The sequence below is a fragment of the Oxyura jamaicensis genome, chromosome 1 (assembly GCF_011077185.1).
Source record: "Oxyura jamaicensis isolate SHBP4307 breed ruddy duck chromosome 1, BPBGC_Ojam_1.0, whole genome shotgun sequence".
NCBI lineage: Eukaryota > Metazoa > Chordata > Aves > Anseriformes > Anatidae > Oxyura > Oxyura jamaicensis.
The window spans coordinates 172,866,742-172,892,587 of record NC_048893.1 but is presented as its reverse complement, the minus strand read 5'-3'; the positions used below and the strand labels follow the sequence as shown (position 1 = coordinate 172,892,587).

The 25,846-nt window shown below is 40.8% G+C and overlaps 2 protein-coding genes across 2 annotated transcripts in view; one reads left to right on the top strand and one right to left on the bottom strand.

The window, feature by feature from the left end:
- Positions 1-1,562: 1,562 nt before the first annotated feature.
- WBP4 (WW domain binding protein 4) lies at positions 1,563-24,701 on the bottom strand. The gene is made up of 10 exons (XM_035322063.1): positions 24,579-24,701; positions 19,011-19,083; positions 17,433-17,495; positions 17,214-17,337; positions 16,177-16,398; positions 15,215-15,270; positions 11,897-11,963; positions 9,813-9,979; positions 8,749-8,960; positions 1,563-6,405 (listed from the first exon to the last, which is right to left on the bottom strand). Coding segments are annotated over exons 1-10 (1,194 nt in total). The 5' UTR covers positions 24,581-24,701; the 3' UTR covers positions 1,563-6,197.
- ELF1 (E74 like ETS transcription factor 1) overlaps positions 24,697-25,846 on the top strand; it is an 87,555-nt gene continuing 86,405 nt past the window's right edge. The window contains exon 1 of the mRNA XM_035322025.1: positions 24,697-24,799. The gene's annotated coding sequence lies outside the window, so the exon portion shown is untranslated. The remainder of the gene's footprint in view (positions 24,800-25,846) is intronic.

The following is a 25,846-nucleotide window of genomic DNA, read 5'->3' as shown; positions in this document are numbered from 1 at the left end:
CCCCCTAGCTTACAGGATATCTGAAACCATACGTTACTCTACAAGGTCTTCTACCCCATTTTTTTCTGCGGGATGTAAAAGCTGCTGAGATAGATGGCAGAAGTACCTCACCTGCATTGCTTGTGCACCTGAAAACAAGCAATAAATAAGGTATTTCTGCACTTACACCTTTGTGATACTGTGCCTACGTGCCTTAATCAGTCCTCTTTTGCCTCAGTCCAACCCTCACCTGCAAGGAAGTGTGTAAGTCGTGGTATACGCTCTGTGCCACTGGACTGTTCCTCTCCGAAGGTTATCCTCCCCTCTGCAAAATAACAAAAACCTCTGTTTTTGTTATTTTATTTTTTCTTCAGTGTAAGATTTTTAAGGCAAGGGCTTCATTTTTATGCCTTTTTCATTTTGGATGCTAGCATAATATAAATAAATTACCTTCTCTGGAGCAAGAAATATTTCAGTTTTACTCCCCAAAATGACACCGCAAGGAAACAGCAGCTGTGCTAACATTCCTATTTGTTGTATGATCATAAATGCTCATTAGTTTAAGAAACATGTCAGGCTCTTTCACAATTCACCTGTCTGTAATGTTAGACAAGACACTAAGGGGCAATGTCAAAGCAGCGAAGGCATTTTTTCTAGTTCCCCAAATCCCTAAGCGTGGTTTTACACATCAGGCTTTACCACTTTTTCCTACAGCTTTATTTTAAAGCAGGAGCTGTAAGGATTGACTGCTGCTTTGAAACACTTCCTGGCAGATGGATGCAAACAACTCACAGATAAAGGGCAGCAGCTGAAGAACTGCTTTTGCTTGTTTTTTTTTTTTTTTTTTTTTTTTTTTTTTTATTTACCTTTTGAGCTTTATTTGGCATTTCTAATGTAGGTTCCACTTGGATATCTGGAAAACTTCTTTACCTTTAATGTAGCAGCAGTCAAAATGGCAAGGAAAGTAGCTTTCAAATGACAATGATAGTCGTTGCCACTGCTACCCCATGCCTGGAGTTCTGTTTCAGACATAATTTTCCAAAACCCGCTGCTATTCAGGCACCTGAGACCTCCAGCACCAGCTACATGAATAGCACCACCTTTTTGCCCTGGCCACGAAATGCGAATAATTTACACTCATTTCCCACCTTTCAAAAGCGTGCGTCTTTAATTGCTTCTCATTCTTAAAACCACCGAATAGGAAGGCTAACAACCTGTTACCATCAGAAGTTTTTAGGTATTCAGACACAGTCCCAGCGCTGCTAAACAGTAACCACAGCAAACCTGGACTGTATTCTGCTGGGAACTTAAAAATTAACAATTTTAACCCAGGTCCTTTGTTACTTATAATGGATGCACTGAAAAAAGCAACTTCCAGCAACACTTTAATAAGCTACTGGAGAGCACCCAGGCACTACATCGGTGACCACAACCTAAAGAAATACTTCTTTTAACAAGCACCTCCACATTAACATACCCATATGGGTTTGTATTTACCCCAGACCCCATTTTTAACAGAAGATGCACCCGTAATTCTCCCAGGTTGTCCCAACCCCCTTGAGTACACGAACAGCAGCAGCAGCGATCATTCAAATGAAAGCTTTATTTGGTATTTTTTATCAACTCCACTTCAAGAGCTCGCAACATTCTGTCTTTGTGACTGAGAAGTTGTTTGGGAAGACAGCTGTTCGATTTTGCAGACAACACTTACAAAGTAAAACAAATGCTTTCGAACAACTCCACGGTTCCTTCCACACTGCACCTTCGGTAAAGCAAGGATCGAAATCCGGTCTTTAGCACGGGGTCTGCGTAGCGCTGCCCGCTGGTTTTTCACGCAGCCTGTTTCTACATGCACAGGTCAAAATCAAACCTGTGTCTGCTGACGTTCTCCTGGAATCCTCTTGGGCAAATTTAGCCTCTTGCAGATAATTTGCAATGTTTTTATTTACTTTTTGCACAGAAACTTTTGTTCGAGCTATATCCCAAAACATTTCACAAAGCTGGACTTATTAACCACACAAGCGGCTAACACAATCCCTACGTTGAGGAGCAGGTAGAAGGTAAGAGGACCCGAGAGGCAGATGCAAGAGACCGAAAAGATGGGGCTGACACAGCAACCGAAGGACTGCAGCAGCAGACAGCCGAAGGGACACGGACAGCTTTTGAAGCAGCAAGTGCAAGGAGTGAAGGGCTGCGAGCCCTCTGTGAGGAATGGAATGAAATCTGTTTCGGGAAAACAAACTCCACAGAAAAAAAAACAGAAGAACACAAAGAGACAAAACAGCTGTGGCTGTGCTTCTCCAGGGCATGAGGCGAGCAGGTGGAGGCAGCACGCCGCTGAAGCTGGGAGGTGGAGACACGGCGGCCTACACAGGAGAAGACCAAACCTTCTGGAGAGCCCAGCAGGGACGAGGGGAAGGTGTATGCTAAGAGCACGGCACAGCGGTGAGACGGAGATTTGCAAATATAGGACTACTGGAGGAAGACAGCTTGCGGAAGACACCAGTAATAATAAAAAAGTACAAGGAGGGGGAGGCACGACTCAAAAAAGCAAACCAAGGAAGGCAGGCAGCATTTAATGGTTTTTTACTCCCCTTCTGAGGTGCCAACGTATGCACTGGAAATACATTATTTTGGGGGGGGGGGGGGGGGGGAAGGAGAAACATTTCTATAGCTGCACAGGTAGTGAATTTAACTCAGATCCCCACCAGGGCTACTCCTCCCATCCTCTCAATCTGAATATATTTGGTTTGAATGGTGCAGCAGCACAGCCCGAGTCTACGCGGGTCAAGCAACAACAAACATTTACTCTACTGGGAAAGTCTGGATTTCATTCTACAAATTCCCAGGTGCAGGGTTAAAACTTGGCCTGGCCTAAATCGGAACAGAGATTATTCCATAACCTGGGCTGAACTGAGCAGGTGCTCCCTGCGCAGCTCCCGTCACACTGAATTCCACGCCAAGCAAAACCATCCTCCCTGTTAATCGATGCAACATACGAGCTTCTGAAAGCATCGCCAACTCCAGGCGGGCCCCACTGTCAAAATGCACACACCGGAGACAGGCCGTGAAGCTCTCCCTCCAAACAGACGAGGCAGGTGAAAGGTGATGCAAGAAAACAAGGACACAATGTCGTGAAGTGACTTGCTCAAACTGCTGAAAACAAAACACTGCTCTTCCGAACCAGTAAGAGGAACATTCCTTGGCAAAGAGGCGGTGCAGCCCAAGGAAGGATTAGCAGATGAGGAGCGTAACTATGGTAATACCTGGAGGATTCCTATGGCAAATTCCAGAGCAGAAGATTTGGCAGGGAGATAGGGCAGAAGGGAGAGCTATCTCTGCAGAACAGATGTCCTGGAACACCGGGTCTGCCTTAATTCTCATACAAGACTGCATTTTTGTACACAAGAGAAAACGTTTGCTTTAAACACACAGTAAGGATATCAAATGACAGCACAGTGCAAAATTAAAGGGCAACTTTCTAAGTATCACGTTTGTTTCAACTGGCTCTTATTACACTTGAGGGCCAGCAACAAACTGGTCTCTCCAAACTGGTCCGCAGAGGCAGTGGGGAGAGAAGAGCTGCACTTCTGGTGAAATCCTGCCTTGAGAAGTCGCATCAGCAAAAGCAAGAGTATGTTACTGAACCCAGCTTGACTCGTGGCAAACAAAGAAAACATTTCATTTTTTCCCCTAAGGTGAACACTTGCTTTGGTTTGTCTATGAAAGTCAGTACTTTGCAAAGACCTTTGGTTCACGTTACTACTAACAGTAGCTCCACAAGGAAACAAGCCTGGAACACTTCTCCTTTCAGATGTCTTTTAACATCCGCTTAAGCAATTTAGTTACAGGTATCTTGAATCACTGCCTATGAGGATTTCAATATTACAAAATATTTTAAAGAGAAAATGACAACGTTTTGGGAACTTCACTAAGCATGGGAAGACGTCCTCTTGAGAGGATATTAAAAGCGGAGTCCTTAGAAAAAGAGCACTAGTAAGTAATGAAATCATTTTGCAGATACATCAGAAAGAAATAAATATACTTCAGGAGTAACAGGAGGAGGATGAGCACAGCAGGGCAAAACGAAATCATAAGAAAACAGTTTCTTGAAAGGAAAGAATGATCAGCTGCTAACTCAGCAGTTGGCAGTGGCCGAGGAGCAGAAAGAGCTGGTTGTACTGGCAGAGCACAGCAGGCACCTGCAGCAGACAGCACGATGCAGTCATGTAAAAAAGGCAAATGTGGCCTAGGGATGTATCGAGATTTTTTTACAATACGCTAAGGACGTATGAGTGGCATCACACACGGTCTTCATCTGCCTTAACCTACAGTTTAGGCAACCTCAGACTGGAATGGAGGAAGAGAACTGCTGGTAGAGCACGGTTTTTAAGAAAGTGCTTCATGTGATTATGAAAAAGAAACCTGTCAACCTCTCCATGGTAGAAAGGGAATTTCTGTTCTAGCCTTGCATGTGAGGTCTTTCGTCTGGAGTAAATGTACTTATTTCTGCATCTCCTGGACTCTGAGAGCATCCAGTAGTCACCTGTATCTTCAAATTAATACGCAGAGCTAGACATGACAGAAAATGTTCAAATGTCTCAAAACAAACATCAGAAGAAATACAACCCTGACAAACAAACACATATGATTAAAATTGATACCCCAAAACTCTTCTACACACACAACAAATGTCACACAATAGAGAGAGAGAAAAAAAAAAAGGACCTCAGCCTCCCTTGTGATGCACGATAGACCAGATTCCCACTCCTTTGCCAGCTGGTCTGACAGATTAGGTCTTTTCTCCAAGAAGTTCAAGCTCAGCAGTTACCAACTGTATTCTGCTGGACTCTGACAGCTACCTTAACTCCACTCCCTGTTTTTGACTGAGACTCTCCTGAGCAAAACACTGTAGGCTTTAGAAAGGGAGGCATGTTTTTCAATGCTTTCTTGATTTCAGCCTTTATGGCTCTCTTTTTGATACCTAGAGAAGCAGGGAAGCAGAGCTGCCTTCTAATGCAGCCATTGAATCTTGAGGATGCTAAATGGAAACAAATCCCATCGGATTAAGAAGTCAAACTTAAAATCCTTAAAAAAATGCCTAGGCATTTATGTTGCCAACTTCTAATAGCCCGAGCAGCCAGCTTGGGCAGTTCAGCCATCAGCTCCACTTAGTAGTCTTTTGTTTTCCCCTCCTGTAGCACTGGGAATGATGAAGCTTAACATGCTTAGCCCCTCTCAGCCTACGTAGCGCTGCCTGCAACTACTCAGCGCGTTCCTCTCACCAACAGAGGAGAACCACCAGTCTCAAAAGGATGCCGTATGCTGTAGCAGGGCTAGATCTTTGTAATATTTTCTCATGACAATATCATGTGATTGCTTTTTACCAGGAAAGAGACAAAAAGGAAACAAGATCAAAAAAAAAGAAAACCAGATGTGTAAGAAGAAAGCAAAATTCTAGAAAAAACAACAATAAAGCAAAATACATGAGGAAGAAAGCACAGAAAACACAGAAAAATCTACTGTGACAGAGGTGGCTCTAGAGCTGTTAGTAAACATCAGACTCACCAGGCTTAAATCTTCTGCAGAGCTCTAACAAATTTATCATGCACGTACACAATTAATTTATTTTAGATTACCATTGGGAATGAGAGGCACTGGTGTGACTAACTCCCCTAAAAACAGCTTTCAGTTCATCTACTTGAAATGTTGGAACTCCCATCGCCTGGTATTTTGCAAGCAATTAATTAAAGGTTAGTAAGCACAGTACTTTTACTCATTAGTTAGGAAACTACTCCACATAGATTATCTTGGGGGATGATTTTACTCTCTAGTACATGCCACTGATCCAGTTCTTGTGTAAAAATAAAAGGTCTGTATCATTGTTTTAGATTAAGCATTAGCACATTGTCCCATCCTTAGAAAAGGGGTAAAAAACCTGACAAAATGTATTTAAAACAGCATACACAGAGCAAATTGAACTTAGATGGCATGGTTAAAACAAAAATTGAAACTATTTACAATATTGCATAAGTAATATAACACAAACTTCCATTCCAAATGCACTCACATCAAAATAAAATAAAAAATAGTACAACTCACGTATGTTTTAATACCTATAAATCCTTATTTTCTATCCAACATTTTCTTTATAAAAGCCTGTTTAAAATATTAAACTTTTGATTCTCTCCAGCCTAAATGGAATCTAAAATGATTTGTTACTGATCACTTAGTCTTTGTCTTAAGTTTCTGGACTTTCCATTTTCAAATTTCCTCTTTTTAAATGTGGGCACCCCTTCCGTCAGGTCTCCAAGGGAGGTAACGGTCTTCTCTGTGAATATCACCTGGGCATCTTCTGGAACCTCCAGCACTGGAGCTGGCATATTGTCACCCTCTGTACTAGGAAGCTCCAGGTCCACTTTTTCACTGGAGGAAGAGAGGGAAACACCAAAGAGTTAATCTGCATCGAGAAAAGAATACCGTGTGCTACAGACAGTGATATCCATATTTAATCGTCAAAGCAGCTTTGAGCTTGAAGCCTTCTAGCCAAGATCATCATCATGACAGGGATCAAGAAAAACATTCTTGGTTTCTTCTGTGTGAGGTGGCGTAACAGAATTAAAAATAAAAAAAAAATAAAAATAAACAATGTTGAAAGGCGGTGGCCAGTGAGTAATTAGCAGTGGTTTGCTGATAAAATGCTACTTAGCATTTTTCCTCAGGTGTCCATCCTCAAGGCTCTGCATGGCAGAGCAGGGAACAGGCCTACCACATGAGCCAACAACCCAAAGCTGGGAGGAGCAGCTTCATAGCACAGGACCACAGCTAATAATCACGGATACTGTCTAAAAATTACCTTTTTTAGGGGGTCAGTGGCAAACACGTGTTCTAGAAGAATAACCAGAGGCATGAACATAAAATGGAGAGCGGCTGAACAGTTGGCAGAAAATGATCCAGATCACAAGACAATCAGAATCACAGCAGCATAACACTACTGTGAAGAGACACACTTAGGGGGCACGTTCGTATGAATTGGCCAGGAATACAGACATCTTTCAGCACTGCTGAGTGTTAGTTTAGTGTGATCTCGTGTACTACACCCAGTGTTGGCTCCTGTGCTTCAAGGATCAGCCCGCGCACCTGAGCAAGAGCCATGGGCATGACTGCAAGTCCAGAAAATGTGACTGTGGCAGTAACCCTAAAAAGCAAATCTCCTGAAAGTGGTTAGTACTGCATCTAGTCTCAACTGAAAGTAACTAATGAACAACTGCATTTGTCTTGGTTACACGTGCGTTAAAGTACAGACTGATTTATATAAGGTTCAGTAGCTGAAAGCACTTTTTATTGCACAGTGCTTTCCAAAAACACTGAAAGAACTTACCAGCTCTGGAGACAAGGAGTGGTTAGCTGACCCAACACAGGAGGTGTTATGGGAACTTACCAAGCAACATTATTATCTCCAAGTGTATTTGTGCTTAATTTAACCAAACTGTGAGAAAACGGTACCTGCTGAATAATTTGAAACTAAAATGCTGTGTAATGGGGTAAGAAGGAAAGGAAAGATTCATTTCTTTCTCCCAGAACTGTTTTTCCAGACTCCTAGAGGGCACTGTAGCAGGAAACTCACCGTAAAAGATAGTATGCTTCAGAAGAAAATGAGCAACCTCAGGCATCGTGCAGTAAAACAAAACAAACCAGCCAACCAAACACACACACACAAATCCTGATCAGATGCAAGTCATGAAAACATCTGCACTGCATCAGCTGGACATGTGAGAGAGAGACAGCTTCCAATTTACTATTGGCATAACCAGATTACATGCTTTGTCTTTCAACTCCTTACTTAAATCATTACAGGAAGTGTCTACCAACACATTATGACAGCATCCAGTACTTATCCGTAGTGACAGCAGAAGAAGTTTTAGTGCATTTTGTTTTGTTTTAGTGCATTTTGTTTTGTTTTGGCTTAACTTTGAGGTTAGGGAGCAAGAAAAATGAGAGCTCAAACAGAACTCTTTTACTACAACACTGGGTTAAAGTAAGACAAATAAAATTCTGTTACAAAGGGCTGTGTCCTTCAAGTAAACAGTCAGAATCAGTAAAGCATCATGAATTGAGGAATAATTCACTGCTTGTGGAAGCAACTCTGCCCACATTAGGTAGAATTCACTTGGAGTCTTCAAAAAGCACACTCATATCAGCAACTACTGATCCGACAGGGAAGAGATTCAAAGCCGTATGATCAAGATCAGGTTGCTGAGGGCCCTAGAAGATCTTGAACTCCAGGCAGAGTTAGCACAACTAATCATTCATCAGAAAGAATTTAGCCTGGAAGCTAGAGGCATTGAGCAAGCTGCGTATGCTGCTCCAAGGCTGGAAGCAGTTGAAAAAACAGTTACAAAAGCTAGAGTCAGCTGAATGGGATTGTTGAAAGAGCCAATGTATAAGGAACATAAGCTTAGAGTAACTACGTTTAAGCAGTTGATACTCAGCCTTTGAGAAAAATGATGGATGACAACTATCCTCAAAATCACTTCAGTTTACTTAGTACTTGTGGTGAAATTCTGCACTAAAACAAAATGGCACTGCTATCCTCAATGGAGAGCTATTACTTTAAATAATCTCCAAGAACAGAGTTGCACTTCAGGCTACATTCCCAATAAAAGCTGTGGTAATTCCACCAGAAGTCAAGAAGAAAAAGATTCAGCTCTTGAAAACAGATTCCAGAAACAAACATTATGCAAAGTGCTGTGGTAAAAAGATACTCACCCTGATTCTTCTTCTTCTTCTTCTTCTTCTTCATTTTTAATTGCTTTCCATTTGCCGTAAGGGTTGGTCTTAGACGTGTCACTGGAATAATCTCTGGAAGCTGATGTTCTCTCTTCTTCCAGATTAACTTCCCGCCATGTCCCATAAGTGCTTAACTTTTTAGCCTTGGGAGACTTCCCTTCCTCTGATTCTTCATCATTATCTCCTTTCCTCTAAAGAGGAAAAAACCCACCTTAAGCAAAAATGCCTAAATAAAAACATAACGTAGCTTTATTTTATGTCTTTTATTTATTATCTACTATTCATAATTTTCAACCAAGAGTAATTTGAAACGATAAAATCATATTGTAAAAAAATCTTTATATTTTTCTCCTTGAGCTTTCATCTTATGCACAGTTGAAAAAAAAACTGTCTATCATGGCTGAAGTTAATTAGGAGTAGACAATAGCAGCTTACTTAAAAACAAGAGGCCAAAAAAAAAATCACATGCAACTTTCAGGGCATGCACATATACAGTTTGTGCCCAACATGTGGTAGTTTATAATGATGCACAGCGATACAAAAATATGGATTTTAGAATTAACACCCGTTTATTAATACAATTTATATGTAAGCCATCTCTGCTGGTTCTGAACTACCACTTTCAGAAATCCACCTGACCCAACCAGAGCCATAATCACACCCTTTATGTGAAGTTTCAAAACTGAAGACAAATATACATAATTGATCTTGTACTGTGGGCTGCCAATGCCAATTAACTTTTTGGATTATTTCAGAGATAAGACAGTCTACTTTCTCAGAGTACATCACACTTGCTGCAGAATTCTTCTTCAGGTTGGCTGAAGGGAAGTTCATGCTCTGTATTCTGGAACAGTGCCACTAATGTGCCAAATAACTTGAAATAAAGATTAATTTCACTATGCAAAAAAGTGCAAAATTCTACTTTCAGTCATAAGGGTTTAACCTCATCACAGTGCGTATGGCCTATCACAAGAGATTAAAGATGAGGTTTTATGCTTGGAAGTGAATAGTATATGTAAAATAAATCTAAAGAGAGAATTTACCTTGGATTTTTTTCCTGGACTTTGTGCTTCACTTTCACTGTCTTCCTGATCGGAGTCCGATTCAGATGCTTTGGAACCTGCTTCTGCACGCTCCTCAGAATGCTTGCCGCGCTGACTGTTGTCATTTGAAGATGAAACAAAACCATCAGGTTTCTCCCACGTGGATACTGTCCAAGATATTTGAATAATCACATTATTTATGTATCTAATTCTATTATTGCTTTGACAGCATCACCTTTCAGAAGCAGTACTGCCTTATGCAGATGTACAGCAAATAATTTAGCACAAGGCCTCTGCCTTTGTTCAGTATATTTTTCTCAGCAAAGATACCATCATGACAACCAAGTTCACTGTTGATAAAACTTGTTTTAATTAGTGCTTAAGAAAAACATCATGCATAGCAAACCATGGTCCAAAAGACTCTGGTCCCTCTCATCTTAAAACAGGACAGACCACCTTTGGAGGTACCTATTTCATTGGAGTTATCCATTGATGCCAAAGAAAGGATGAGGTAAGGAATGCTAATTGTGGGCTTCTTAGCTTTCAGGGCAGATAAAACCTTCCCCTCTGCTACTCATCTCCGTAAGGTTAGGTCTCTAATTAAATAGCTATCAGGTAAACAAGGGAATACAAACATTAATTTGAAAAGGCAAAAATACGTGTAGGATATGACCCCATTTTCAATTAGAAGTTAGTATTCCAGCAAATATATTGAGAGAAGGTATTTAAATAAAAGTTTAATCAGTGGTCTTGAGGCTGTTTTTAGTAGCAATTAGGTAAAAGCATACCAACTTTTAATATATAATGTTATATAAGCTTTCAAATGTAACAGAACTACTATTTTCCCAATTACTTTATTTCCAAATAAATCCCTAGCTGAAAACAACACTTCAGAAGTATGCTTCTAAATCATGAGGAAGTAAAGGTGTAAAAAACTGACAACAGGTGGCTTTCCAACAAAACAGTCTCTTAAGGGCATTACTGTCATCTAGCTTTAGACCAGTAACTGAGAAAAAAAAAAACTCTTTTTTAGGTATCACATTTAGATTAAGGTGCAGCCCTCTGAAGCACGATCCATAGCAGGAGCTAAGCCTAGGGATACTGGCCTCCTAAATTACATGCCTGAGATGAGACACTACGAATATTCCCCTTGGCTAACAATTTGTCTTTTCTTCAGAAAATAGGATTAGCATTAGCAGAGCTGACAAGTATTTCAAGCATTTGCAAGATACCTACAACTAGATAAAAATACAGGATCACTTTAAAATCTCACAGTCTGAAGTTTTACCGAACATAATGATTATAAAGACATTCTTCTTAAGTGCAACATGTCTGTGAAGAACTTAAAAAATGTTACAACCAAAGGCATAATGTATGTCTGAACTTAGAAGGCAATGTTTAAAAATAACCAGCAACTCGCTTCCCTTTCAGAAGAGAAACCACGAATCATTTGAGAAGGGAGGTGGCATGCTGAAAAACTGAAAGTGTTTTGTTTTTTCTTTCCTATTCTTGGCATCATTAGGAATTCCACTTCATACCCAACAGCAGAAGGAAAACTCAGAGCTGGCATAAAATCACTTGCTCTCCAGACAGGCACCGTTGACCATACATGATTTGAACAGATTTAGAAAACAAATGCCTGTTCTGGGGTAGTTATCACAAAGTTCCCCATGCAGGGAAGAAAAAAATGGGGAAAAGAAGTAGGGGCTCTGATTCTGGACTCTTGTGTCAATCCTATGTCAACAAAAGGAAAAGTTTAGGATCTCCTAAACTTCAGCTCCATATACCTGATACAACAAAATCCTATCCCGTTGGGTTTCCAAACTAAAACTTTAATACATACGTAGAAATGAGGAACACATATCTTAGAGTTGTAAGTTAAAGGTCTAAAAAAACCTGCAAAGCACTAATGTAGATGATCTCATAATACGTTCATAAAACCAGCACTGGGCTAAGCAACAAGTCTATTTCAACTAAGGTAACAGCTTAAAAAATATAGAACAATGGCCTTAAAACACAGCTATTTGCAAAATAAAATGCTGCTCTGAACCCCCCCTGTTCTGAAACAGAGCTTAACTCCTTACCTCCTGTTTGTGTGTTATAGTAATAGGTATGACCATCTTCAGTGACACCTTCTACCCACACTGCTCCCTGAGAAAAAGATACAGAAGGTAATGAAAAAAAAAAGGACTTTTAAGGATCAGCCAAAGAATCACTTACAAAATATAAGACTTCATGCCTTGAATATTTTTGCTCATGGTAATTTTACTGTTTCAAAACCCGTCTGAAGCTTGAACCCCTGAAACTCTTACAAATTATTCCCTTTGACTCAAATGAGATTGAATTGCTTATCTTAAAGAACCACAAATCCATATACAAGCTTTTTTCAAATATGGGATAATTAGCATGCCATACAGTTCAAATTATGATATAGTCCATTATTTTACATGTTTTTGATTTTCCAAAGCCTTCACATCTTAACTTGTCATTTCCCATTTTGTTCATTGTCTTAAGTAGGACTAGGAAAAACCTCTCTGGAAGACTTGCAAGTTTTCTCAGAGCTATAGAAAACCAGTATCAAGAAATATTATCACTGAATAAACAAAAGCAAACAAAATAGCCTTCTAAAATTTATTCCAAAGTACACATTCACCAAAAATAATTGAAGAAATAACCTTTGCAGGAAAGCACGCCAATGAATTTACTTGATTTGGAAAAGCACCAATTTCAACAAAACATTGATTTTTCATACTGATTAACCAACGCAGGAGAAACGTGGCTGAATTTGCCGCTGGTATGTCTTTGTGGATATGTAATTAAAATAAAAATTACTTGCAGAATAAATAATCATACTTTACATGAGTTAAGATCTTCCTTAAGAACCTGATTTCAGCAACACTTACACACAGAACTTTTTCACTGCTCCTTGACTACTAATATTACCCACTCCCCTGTATTGGGCAGGACTTCTATGTAGTTTCATCATACATCACTTTTGCATGAATAAAAGTTTCTGTGTATATATACACACATAGATGTATAGATTTTTGCACACACATTCCTATCCGTTTGCTTAATACTCCACGAAAACCTTGTTTTTCTTTTTAAAACAAAAGCAGAGGCTCTCATCTGCTCTGTAGAAAACTATGTAAGGAACAAAAAAATTATGCCAGTATGTTCAGAGCAGGCAAAAGCAAGAAAGCCTTCAGTGATCAAGCTTCCTCTAGTTTTTGCTATCAAAATTTTCAATGTGATAGTTTCAAACAAGAGAAAAAAAGGAAAATTTATCTTATGTAAGTAGAAAGAGGACAAAAGACTGTTCTCATGTGCAACCTATCCTTTTTGTTACAGTTAGATCCTGAGAAGGTTTAGGTTTTCAGCAGATATTTGACATTTGGCACTCTGAGCGTCCTACTACATAAATGCTAACAAGCATGACATCGATCTAAGTGAAGCTGTAGGTAGCCTTCACCATGCCTTTCATTGCTCTGTTCTCTGCACCTCTTGTCAAGACTGAGCAGGAAGCTAACCTGCTATAAATCAAGGAGGGACTGTGAATCTCACTTGCCCGACAAATTGCAAACATGCCCTTTAATTTGTGGGAAACGTGAGTCCTTGCTAGAGATCTGGAACATTCCCAGTATCTTTAGCTCAGACAAAATAAGGGAGCAGTTAAATGCACGTTTTTAGCAGGAGCTGAAGTGACTAAAAACACCGCAAAGTCACAGATCAGGGCGAGGGAGGAATGGCAAAATACAGCCATGTGGCACGAGAGAGATAGCTGAGGCCGAAGGTGTGTTTTTATGATACAGCTGAGACGAGCTAACTTCAGACTGTTGCCAAGAAGGCAGCTCCTTCCCTCCTCCATCTGGCCTTCCTGAACTGGCAATTCTGACTACCCAGAAGGCTGATTCAAGGAAACAAGCAGTAACCTAAACTCTGAGGTTTCTACTCCCTGGATGAGTTCATTGTCAGGACACACACCAAGGACCAAATTTGATGAGTCACCGGACCACCTGTTTCACTGGAAGGCTAGAGTAAGACTGGATTAAAAACACTGCAAAGCTACGCCTCGACAGAAAAGATAAAGTTGAAGAATTGGTTAACAAGTTGGGCAAAACCGCAGGGGAAAGGAATCAGAAAGCCAGAGTAGCATGTGTTGGGCAGCTCTGACATGAAAAACACTTAGAAATAAACACTAGATGAAAAAAAAATCTGCGTTTCTGAAATAAAAGCCTGTCCTAACAGAGAGAGAGAATAAAGACAATGAATGTTACATTTTGTAAATTGATTCAATTGCCTCAAAACATACACTACTATAACCAGTTTCTCCTCTGTAAGTACCCAGAACCAAACAAAGGCTACCTTCTAAGATGCAACACTATAGAGTGAAAGAATGTCAAGCATTCTGAAAATGATGGGATTTTTTTCTCTCCAACAGAAAATCCAATATTAGCAGACAACAATGACTTTAAATCATACTGTACTATTACACTTATCTTGAAAATGGGAAAAACTTATCAATTCATGGGAACGTTGTACAAATAGTGCTTTTAATGTTGTGAAGCACTAAATTCCTGGGGTGAAAAATATCAGGGGAAAGTCCACTGATGATGATAATAAATGTTTCCATCTTTGGACTATCCAGCAGGTTTGTCTGTCCCTTAAATCAGGAAAAAAATCTAAAATGCTAAAAGGCTTCTTGCAGATGGCAACCATGACTCTAAGAAACCTACAACAAAGACAGACTATCACATAAATGTATCCTAAAGCAAACACAAAAAGATATTATTTTCTTTACTACCAGACAATGTAGCCTCTGTGTTTTTCACACAGTGCTTGGTGGTCATTATAAAACAGAACACACAAACACCCATGCATTTCTTCATGCACATAACAAACAACTATTTCTCACTGAGCACTCGTCAAAAAGGAAGAATTCCTTTTTTCTTTTAAGTGTTAAAGATTTCTACATCACTGTGGTAGAAGAAACTCATGAGCTGTAGTTTAGATCTGATGTCTCTTCAATGCTCATATTCCATCTTACTGTAAAAGGAGAGGAGAGCTACAAAAAGCTGAATAGAATTTATTCAGAGTTTTCCAAAAGCTTTCAATTCCATGGGCTAACATGTTAAAAAAACATATTCTGTAAAAACATAACCATCACTATCTCTTCTCTTCCCTTGATACTAATTATCCAAAAAAAACACGTACAGTAGAATTTCAGTTTTCACCATGTATGTCATAAACGATCCTATATACTTACGTTATGTTATGTTTCCCTAAGTTTACTACGGTAAACAATTTATCATCTGCAATCAGAAGAGACTTGCAAATTGCTTAGCTTATTTCTGGTAAGTGACAATGACAAAAAAAAAGATAAAATAACAGTGTCTGATTACCGTTTGTGAATTTTTAGAGTTGCCTTGGAATCCTTTAGGTTTTTCCCACTGTGATTCTTAAAAACAAAACAAAACAAATTTCACCCATCACTCAGTCCTGTTCATGTTTAACAATATAAAAAACAAAGATCTACCTGCTAAGATACTGATACGTGCACCCATCCAAAGTGTAACATAGATACTTCCCATCAGAATATATATATTATCCTTGATCAAACTATAGTATGAACAATAAACCAAGTGTCATAATTACAGTTGGCTTTATCAGGACTCATCTGCCAGACTATTAAATTCTGGCTGATACACAGATACTGGAAGTTTGATACAAAAAGAGCGTTTTTTTAATGGTAGCATAGGTCAAAAGAAACTGAACACAATATTTTTACCTTTTGCAAGTTACCTTGTGGAAGGAAAGACTAAAGTAAATACTAAAGTCATCTCTAAATTTATAAGAAATGGTTTGTTATGTTCTCATTAATCATAAAAGAGGGTTGCTTTTATGCTCTAAATTAGATCATAACACATTGCTCCTCAACAGAAGTCAGTCAGTTAGATAAATCCTATAAATGTGGAAAGAAACAATCAGACAGCAATCCATAATTGCCTTCATTTACTTGGGCATGACTGATGCCCAAATAATCGTCCAGTTCACTTCTCATTCCCGATAAAGCATTTTTAGAAAAAGCACAGCTATCTTTTGTATATTTAACCTCCAAGAGGCTAGCATTTTCCAGAAACAGAAGAATTACTGCATTATCCCATTATTATTAAGAAAAAGCAAATACAGTCTCAAGTTCCGGATGCCTAAGTCTTGATTATTAAGTATCAAAAATTCCATCTAATTGTTCAGATTTTAATAATCAGCTTCCTACTGAGTTACCGGAAGGATAAAGAAATGCAGGTTGTCTTTAGTCATTTGTATGCTCTAAGTCTATCTGCATTTGCTCCTCACTAATTTTTACCTCCTGTTTTTGTATTGTAGTAATAAGTGTAGCCTTCAGGAGAAAGTCCTTGCACCCACTCCTTTGTTTCAACTTTCGGTGGCTCTGAGGCACCCGGAGATGTCTTTTTTTTCTTTTCCTTTTTTTCCTTCTTTTCTTTCTTTTCCTTCTTTTCCTTCTTTCCTTTATCTTCTGTTGTGCTACTCTGTGTTTTACTCAGTGCTGAACTGGGACCTACCTCATCTTAAAGAAAAATAATACTCAGTTAAAAAAAAAAAAGTTACTTTCAGCTTAAATATCAGTCACTCATGTAACAGCAAATAGGAAACTTTGTTATTAGGAGTATTTTTAGTCATTAGTGTTATACATGTAGTAGCCAAACTGAAAAGATGACATTCAAATATTCTTTCATTTTAATAATATGATAGTGTTATAAGATAATATCTTCCTTTTGATGTCCAAATATCAAAAGATGAATAATAACACAAAAAGAAAAACTGTAAGGACCGATGAGCTCTGACTAAACCCAAAGAAACTAAAAGAGTTCTGAAAAAGAACAGGAGCTTTAAACCACAACTTTTTAGAAAGGATAATATGTCTCTGCATTAACTGAACAAAGGTACTTGCTGAACTGCAAGCTGAGTAGGAGATTTTAATCTCTACTACTTGATATCAGTGGGAGCCCAAGTCCTCCTGTTTGATAGGAACTTTTGTCTCCAAGTGGTAAAAGTGAAACATAAAATTAACTGAGGGAAACTGCACTGCTGATTCAAAGTACTACCTACTGTTTTTTTTTGTTTTGTTTTATTTTTCTTTCACATTGTTTAAATGTTCTGTTCCAAATTGGATTGTTCCATGCACCTGAGGACACCACAGCTAAAAACAATCTGTACTGCAACTTCTACTACTGGCAATTTGCAGGCTCACATTTCTTTCTTTTTCCCCTTTTTTCACCCCCAAAAAACAAACAAGCAAACACAGTCCTGGAGGCCTAGTCTCATATTCCTTCAATATTCTTTCAATTTTGTCTTTAGTCCTTTGGCAACTATATGAACTACCTGGCTTGATTCCAAGCCTTTTCAAATCCTCTTGATATGCTTTCATTGCAGCCTCCTCCATTGCTGCAAATTCTTTTGACATGTTTTCTTCTTCTTTTGCTTTCTCCAAGCTTTTCTTTTTAATCTAAAACAAAACAAAAGCCCGAGAGAATAAATTAAAAGTCTGATAATAAAAGTGATTAAATATATGTATTTGTGCAAGTAAGATAATTGAGTTACCTCACTAATTCTTTTTGCCACATTTTCTTTATGATTCTTTCCTCTTTCATGAAACTCTATGCTCTAAAAAAAAAAAAAAAAAAACAAGAAAAAACAGGAAAAATAATACGTACAATTGTAATTTATTGCAGCTAGTTAAAATTTAATTAGACTAAACTTAGTTCTACAAGCTTAAATGTAACCTGGTTTGAAAATATTTACAGCTAACTCTATAGCTATAAAATATTTCCTCATAATACATTCAGGAATGCTGCGAAATACAACGTAAAACTTATGACAAAACAGTAATGCTCAAAAAAGTTAGTATAAATGTTCATCTTCCATATTGAAGAGATTTAAAACTTCAGAAATAATAATATTCAGCACATATATTAGAGATGAGTAACAAGGAATTTGGGTTCCCTCTCTATGCTATCCTTCTAAGTAGCATACCTATTTTTAACCTGCTTTGTTGGTTTTCCTGCAAACTTTTAAAAATGATGTGGTCTATTTAGCATTCCAAACATAAGCTATTGTACAGTTAGGAACTGTCTAATTAAGGACAAAGATCCTGTGAACTTAAACCAGTCTCCAGGCCCACAAATCCGAGAGAGAGAAAAGGCAAGATGGGCGAGTTGGGTAAGTGAGGACAACACAACAGTCTGCAAGCCAAAACGCTGCCAGAAAAAAAAAAAAAAAAAAAAAAAAAAAAAAACCAGTAGAAACTGGAAGGAGTTCAGAAGCTGTACAGGTGTGACAGCTGAAACCCTCATGTGGTTCACAGAAAACTCATCTGATCTCACTTAGGAGTTCAGAAGTTAGGTGCCTGAAGCTGACCTAGTAACCCCAAATTTCTTTGCACAAACAGATGTGCAGAGGATGCCCATCCAGATGATGATTCACCTCTTCTGAAGGCAGGCTTACACGTTACCTACATACCCTCCTTAATGTATATATCTCTTTGCTGACTATATAAAAGAAACCTAAACCAATCAGCTCACATATGTGCTTCTGAGTTACAGGTATCTAATTGTAAACCAGATGAAGCTCAGCTCCAGGAGTACCTTTGGCATCGAGTCAGGAGGGAGAACTTAAAGTGAGAAACCAATGGGTCTAAAAAAGGTGTCTTGCAAAAGGTGTCTGCAAGTCAGAAACACCTTTCTTTAACCCAGTAACATTTCTGTGGGCTGTGTGAAATTGAAGGAATTTCCTTTAAGTGCTTAGAGCGCTGGCTGTGCCAGGCCTGCCATATACAAACAGCATGTATACCAGGTTTTGCTTTCCATTTGCATACTAAGGCTAGGAACAGGCGTGGACAAAGTTTCAAGACAGATCAAATGTTCATTTACAGATCCTGAAGAAAAAGCAGGATCAAATATTTCACTTCTTATCTTGCACTGCCAAGTAAAAACAGCACACACCATCTTGTACGCAGGTACGTGGCTCTCACAGAACACGTTTTAAATATCACAAGTATTACAAAAGCATTTTTAAACAACACATTTCATGTAATAATAAATTAATAAGTGATTTTAATAGGCCGTAATTCAAATTCCTAGTATTTCAGAATCGTTGACTTAGCAGAGAAGATGATCGTACAGGTCTGTTGTCTGCTATCCAGCACTTGCAGTAATCGCAGAACTTTTTTGGCTGAGATTTCCAATAATCAGCCCTGGGGAGAAGGAAAAAGAAAAGATGTGCAATCTGAAACAATAATCAAAGCCACAGGTTGTAAAATATGTAGCCTCGGAAACTAAACCAAATTGTTGTCCTTGAGTGATTGAGCACTACGAGGATTTTATTGTTGTTTTGTTGTTGTTTTGGGGCTTTTTTTTTAAGCTATGGCAAACTAGAATAGCTGTGTTGACTACAGTGGTTCATAAAGCACAGCTCAGTAGTGAGATTTACCCAACTGATCCTTGAAGACTGCAATATTTTATTTTTTTTCCAACGGAGATAATGCTGTAAGAACCAGAAATATAAGACAACACAAGCCAAAGCTAAACAAGCAGCACCAGATACCCCTATTCATCACAGAACTGTCAGAAATGTGCAACTCGTGCTATTTTTCATTAAAAAACGCATTTCATTACAAAAATGCTTCTAGGGGTAAATTTTTGATTGACCGTCATAGCCCATTTTGGATACTGTCTGCAGCGAGCTTAGCAATACGGAGGTGTGGTTCTGGACGGGGCGAGCTCATGAGAGGAACCCCGGGGCAGACTGGGACCTGTGGGGTCACAGACAAAACAGCAAGTGGTTTGGGTGTTCCCGTGCAACAACGCGAGCATTTCTGAACCAGGCCATTTAGATAAGAAGTTGCCTGTGTGAGAGAAAACACGGGGAAAACTCTCCAGAGCTCAGAAGCTGGTCCGTAAAAGTATTCACCAGTAAAGCAAACAAGCCCTCCTACGATTAGATAAAGGCTGTTTCTTCATCAACAACCTCTTCCTAATGCCAGATGAGGGTTTTGCAGAAATAATTCCATTTCTTGTTGGCTTGCAGGAACAGATGCAATGCCTTGGTTCAGCAGAAAACATTCCAGCAACAGACTTCTATGCTTCTCAATTAAAATAAAAGGAACGAGGGGAAAAAAATAATTTAAAAAAATCAAGATGACACTGAGAATATTCAAGGAGATTAGTCCAAAAAAATTGATCTCTGCCTTCCACCTCAGGACCAATGCACACAATTCAGGGAAGATACTTCCTGACATTTTTATTCAATAAAAACAAAACTTCTTCCACACACAAAAATAGCACCCCGAACCTTTTATGTGCAAGCGTATCTTTCGTAACAGAAATAGACCTGACTTCACTCTTAAAATTGAAGTAGAGAGACCAAAATATGCCTCCTCACCAGTGTTTAATGTAAAAACATGATTTCCAAGAGGCTGTGGTTACTTCAAGGTGTAAGTATGATGAATACACTCTGCAAAAATATTTCAACCTGCAAGCGTGTTAGCAGCACGCAGCTTTTCAAGCAATTTTCTGGGAAGCCAGAAAGCAGCTGGGCTTCCCGATTTACACAGAAATCCTCTCATCTCTACACAGCGTACTTTAAACCTGGGTGATTACTTCGTCACACATTTAATTAAAAGGCTTTCGAGATCCATATTCCAAAACGCACGAGGGCCAAAGCCTGGGAGATCTAAAAGGGGCTGGAAAACCAGCGGAGTGGGATGGAGAGAGTCAGAGCCCAGAAATACCTCTAGGCCCTTTTTCCTCTTTGAGGTAAGGCTCCTGAACTGTCCCTAAGCCCTTTGACATCACCCAAGGTGAATCTCCAGCTAAAAGCTGTGTTAACTTTCCCAAGGCAACGATCCAGTTCTGACAGAAGGCACACATATAGCGGAACAGCCTCACTACATGCTTCGGGGGTGCAAGAACATCTGTGGATTTCCAAGTTTAACCTAACAGGATGCGTGTTTTGACTTCAAGAGCATCAGTGTGAGTGCTAGTATTAAGGCTGGGCAGCTGCCCTCACCAAACTCATGACAAGAGAGGCATTTTCACGGCTATTTTTTCCACTATTTTCTTCCCTGAAGACTACTACTGGTCATCACATCTGCCACAAACCCCTGTAGCTACACAGAGCGATCACGCTGGGGAACCTGAGGGCACACCTGGGACCTAAATACAAACCTCGAGGCCTTGACAAGAAAAGCTTTTTGTCTTCATCTCCTGTTGGTGTTGCTGAAGATCAGAGCTGGCTCTGTGATGGTAAATACAATGCCGTGCAGCGGACCTGACATCTTGGGAACCTTAAATCCTGCTATTTTACGCTTAACAGAGTTAATTGTGTAAATTATGGTCCCAGTTCTGCAACTTAGGAGTCCCCTGAGTATTATACGCTGAGATTTTCCACTTGAGTTCATACCACTCAAAAAAAAAAAAAAAAGCAAGCTCATCTGAACTATCCCCCAAATCCCATCTGCCACTGTAATAGGGACAGAGCCTGCGAAGCACCAGCAGGGCTGCAGGAAGATCCCTCTTCAGCAGGATTCTGCCAGTGCTTCACAGGCTCTGCTCACCAGCCTGAAAGCTAATCCTGCTTTATGACTGGTCAAATAGGTGATATTTTTTTTAGTAATCTACCAAATACAGCCTTGAGAGTAGATGCAGTTAAAATACAAGGGTCCTTTAAAATTGAATAATTGTGCAAAAATCAAGGGAATCATTTTATTTTAGAAAGTCCTTGCAGAAAAGGCAGAAATAAGGGAATTAACATTAAAGCGTTTTCTAGGACCTTGAACAAAGTGACTCTTTGCCCCAAACAGATGCAGAGTGTAAATAGTGTCAATGTTAAAAACATTTCCACATTTCTGAAGTTCATTTAGGACTTCAGGGTGAGTGAGAATACAGAGAAGAAGGTTTAAACTCCCCATTAACAGCACCTGCTACACTCACCACACGTGGCTCTGCAAATCAGATATTTTTCCTTGGTGCAATTTATTCCTTGAGACATTAGAATTACAGAGCCTGTGTTAAAATAATGGGGTTGTGCACTCCTCCTGCATGTGAGCCAAGTGTTTGGGAGCCCACAGAAGGACCAGGTTCTGTTGACAACATGCAGAAAGCAACCCGAGGAGTGACTCCAGCAGTGCCGGAGTCCAAGGCCCTGAGCTCTCAAGTCAGAGCCCTCTGTCAATATGTGAGCATCTTCTCCTCATAGCTTAGGCAAATTATTAATGCTTTAACAGACAGTGCAAGCAGCACTTATATTGGGAAGCATTAAGAAACCCTAATAAAGACACTACCTTCAGTCAAGAAAGTTTTGACAAACTTTATTGTGAGACTGGGATGGAGTTTTTAGTTCCTACCACATGCTGGCTGGAAGAAGAAAAATTAAAAATAAAAGGGAGGATAGGGAATAAGAACTAACTGTGTCAGGTGGTTCTGAATACAAGAAAAAAAAGTATCTGAAAACAAGGAAAAAAAAAGGTAATTTGGCCATGCAAACAAGATCTGGAAGTATTTGCTTTGAATAGCTTTGTTCTGAAACACCAGACTTGAAATCTGGCAGGGATGCAGGGGGATGTGTAGCAGGGATGTATCTGTCAAATTAGAGGCCTTTCAGGGGAAAGACATCATATGCATGCTCATCAGTCTTCTTTAGTTTTAATACCTGCTAACTCCGAAGATTTCACACATGGTTAATATCTTCCAGCTTTCTACAGGTTTGAGCACCGAACAGGCTGGGCATGCACCATCTTCTTGAACACACATCTTCGTGTGTGAAGTGAGAAATACCCAGATCCTAGCTCCTGGCTACACGAAGATATGAGAATTCAGGCTAGCTATCACCGATGGTCTGTAACAGCCACTCAACGGGGCACAGTTTCCAGAAATACTAATAAATTCTCTTGAGGAATACTGTGCACTTCTAAAGCAAAATAATACTTCTGTAATGCATCGAAGTAGAAAAAAAATGAAAAAATCCACACATCTCACGGCAGAGCTTCTGCAAGGGAAGCCATTCCAAAAGAGCTAATTCTAATGAAAATATCTTTCAGCCTTTCTGTATTGGTTATCTCTCAGAACGTAAAACTAAAACCATTAGGTATCGAGGCTTAGAAGTCAACAGTCTTCTTGTACTGTGAGCTAGGTCCCTGCGTAATAGCCCTAACGATCTGCACTCCCAAAGAATTCATAGCAACTCCATTCATTTATAGGGCAGTAATCCTACCTAAAACTGTTCTTTGACACTTATCCCTACATTTTATTTAAAAAGATATGTAAAAATAAGGATTTAAGAAAATGGCATCTCTGATGCACCTGCTTGTTGGCTTTCTGCTCCGCCACAGAATACACTTGTGTATGTGGGCTCCTACGGAGTAGTCACAGGTGGGAATTTCACCTGCATGAAACAGGGCGCACAACTCTGGCCTTCAAGTCAATTTTGTTTTTGGCAGTCCTTCAGTAAATTCCAATTTATAACTCAAGGGGCTGCTTCCTTTCACTCCTGTAACAGCCCCCAGTAGGAAACGCACACATCATAATCCCACAAGACAATCCGAGCAGACAGCAGAACCGGCCCAAGCTGCTCGGCCTGACTTTGTATTGGCGCTGAAGAACATTTGTGTCCATCTGCTTAGCCAGGTCATTTTTCTGCGCTTACTTGAAAGGTAACACGACAAACATTTGTAACAATACACAAGAATGCATGACAACGTTGGAGCGGGCAGAACTCTGCATGCACGGAGCTCCCATGGAAATCACCTCACCTACTGGCAGTGGTCTAAAAAGCAAGTTATCCAGGTGTTTAAGTTCTTTCATGCCAATAAATGGGGAAGACCACCTCCAAAGGGGCACTCTTCCCACCCTAAAATTGGCATCTGGGAGGCAAACTGAACCGCACAGGTGTGTGTTCCTGCCTTACACAGGGGGCCTAAAGCCAGCAGCCCGAGCCAACCTTCGGCGTTAAATATCCGAAGTCAGGAATATCTACCGAGAGCAGAGGTCTGCTGCTGTGGATGAAGAAGGATATGGGTCACGTCAGGAAGGATATGATAAGAGTTAGAAGAGAGAATGAAAAAAAAAAAAAAAAAAGTGACAAATTGGGTCAAGAAGCTGCTCAGGTATAAATTTAGCAGGAACTAAAATTACGAACACTGCTGCATGTACTATGAGTCTGCAAGACAGGCTCCAACAGCTGAACTGCCAAATACTTCCCTACGAGATCTCAAATTTTGGACCCATTTCGTATGATTTTAAGGGAAGAAAAAGGATATTTTGAAAAGTAAAAGAAACGAGCAGGAGATACCATCTGACTTTGTCAGTTCACATAGAGCAACCCCTGCGCTTTGCACCCCCTCCCAGACACGCTCGAGCATCAGTAGGTGTTTCCTAAATATTTGAAGCCCTTAAAAGAGGCAGCAGAAAAGGGGGCTTTCCTTCCACAAACTGCACCCGCAGCTGCAACAGCGAGGAGCCCCGGCGGAGGGGAGCTCCCCGCGGAGCTGCCCGGCCGAGATAAGGGCGGAGATAAGGGGGGGAAGGCAGCGCAAACAAACAACCGGGGGGCCGGGGGCAACCACGGGACGGTAAGGCTGCAGCCCGAGGTCTCCGCGGGCTGCGTGGGCACCCCCAGCCCCCGAGGGCCGACTCCAGCCCTGCCCACCCGCCCCCTTGCCCGTCCTCCGGGGTCCCGGCCGCCAGCACTCACATGGCCGCCGCCGCCTCCGCCGCCGCTGCCCTCCGCCGGTGCCGCTGGGGCGGAGCGGGGCGGAGCGCAGCGATGGGAGCCGGGAGGGCTCAAGCCGAGCTCTGCTCCACCCGCCCTTCATCACCTCCTCCTCCTCCTCCTCCTCCCGCTGCTCCTCCTCCTCGTCCCCCGGCCGAAGGCAGCGCTCCGCGGGGAGCCGCACGCCCAGGGAGCCGCCCCCGGTGAGTGGGGGGCATGGGGGGGGGGGGGGTCGGCACCGGGGGGCGCAGGTTCGAGCCCCGCCGCGGCTGTGAGGGGAAGGGGGTCGCGGGGAAGGGGCCAGCGACCCCCTGGCAATTTTTGGTGGAGTTGGGGGTGCGGGTGCTGGGTTCTCCTCCCTCCTCCTTTTCCTCCTCCTCCTCCTCTTCGTCGTCGTCCTCCTCGCCCCCCCGCCGCCGCCCCTCCCTCCCTGCTGGCAGCCTCGCCCCGCCGCCCTGGGGCTCGCCTGCTGGGTGCCCCCCTCGGCCGCTGCTTTCTTTCCCTCTGGTAAAAGTCGTCCCGCTTTTGCCTCCTGCCCCCTCGATGCTGTGCGAAGTGTTGCCCAACACCGCTGCAAGACCAAAAAAAAATAAAAAATAAAAATCTTAATTCATCGACTGCAGCTGGCAATCTGTTTGCTGCTGAGGGTGGAGGGGAAGCCTGGGCAGTGAGTCATGAATTTAAAAGGCCCTCTGCTTGTTTATTGCAAAAAAACAAAACAACAAAAAAAAAACGGGGGTGGCGAATTCAACATGTGGGTAATAAACGGGGAAAGAAAAAAAAAAGTGACTAAATTCCTAATAAAAATGATTAAACAGGGGTACCAGTGCGTTCCTCCCTGCCCCCCGCTTGCTGTGGTAAGAGGAGGGGGGAGGTAATTTTGCTTTTTTGCTGAAGGGGAGGGCTTGCGGTCAGGCTGTCATAGCTAACTGCAGGAGTTATGCGTTTGTCAGCATTTCCATTATAAGTGTACTTTTTATGTAGTTTACAACTTGGTTATAAAAATATGCGCTGGGTTGAAACTTGGTCAACGGCCTCTTCTCCAGAAACATCTTTTAAGCAAACTTGGAGGCGGTTCTGCTTAGATGTGAAGTGGAAATCCGTGGAAAATACTGGATTTTGTGTTTCGCTGAACTCTAAAACTTCGCTGCTCACGCACGTAGATGCATTTACAGCTGTTAGCCCGAACTTGTTTTGTGTTTTATTTTTTATTTTTTCCCTGCCAAGCGTGCTAAGTGAGGGCAGGGTTT

Coding starts and splice junctions, on each gene's coding strand:
- WBP4 (XM_035322063.1), bottom strand. Junction 17,338..17,432: donor TGGCAAAAAGAATTAGTGAG/GTAACTCAATTA, acceptor GTTTTGTTTTAG/ATTAAAAAGAAAAGCTTGGA. Junction 11,964..15,214: donor ACTCTAAAAATTCACAAACG/GTAATCAGACAC, acceptor TCTTTTTCTCAG/GGAGCAGTGTGGGTAGAAGG.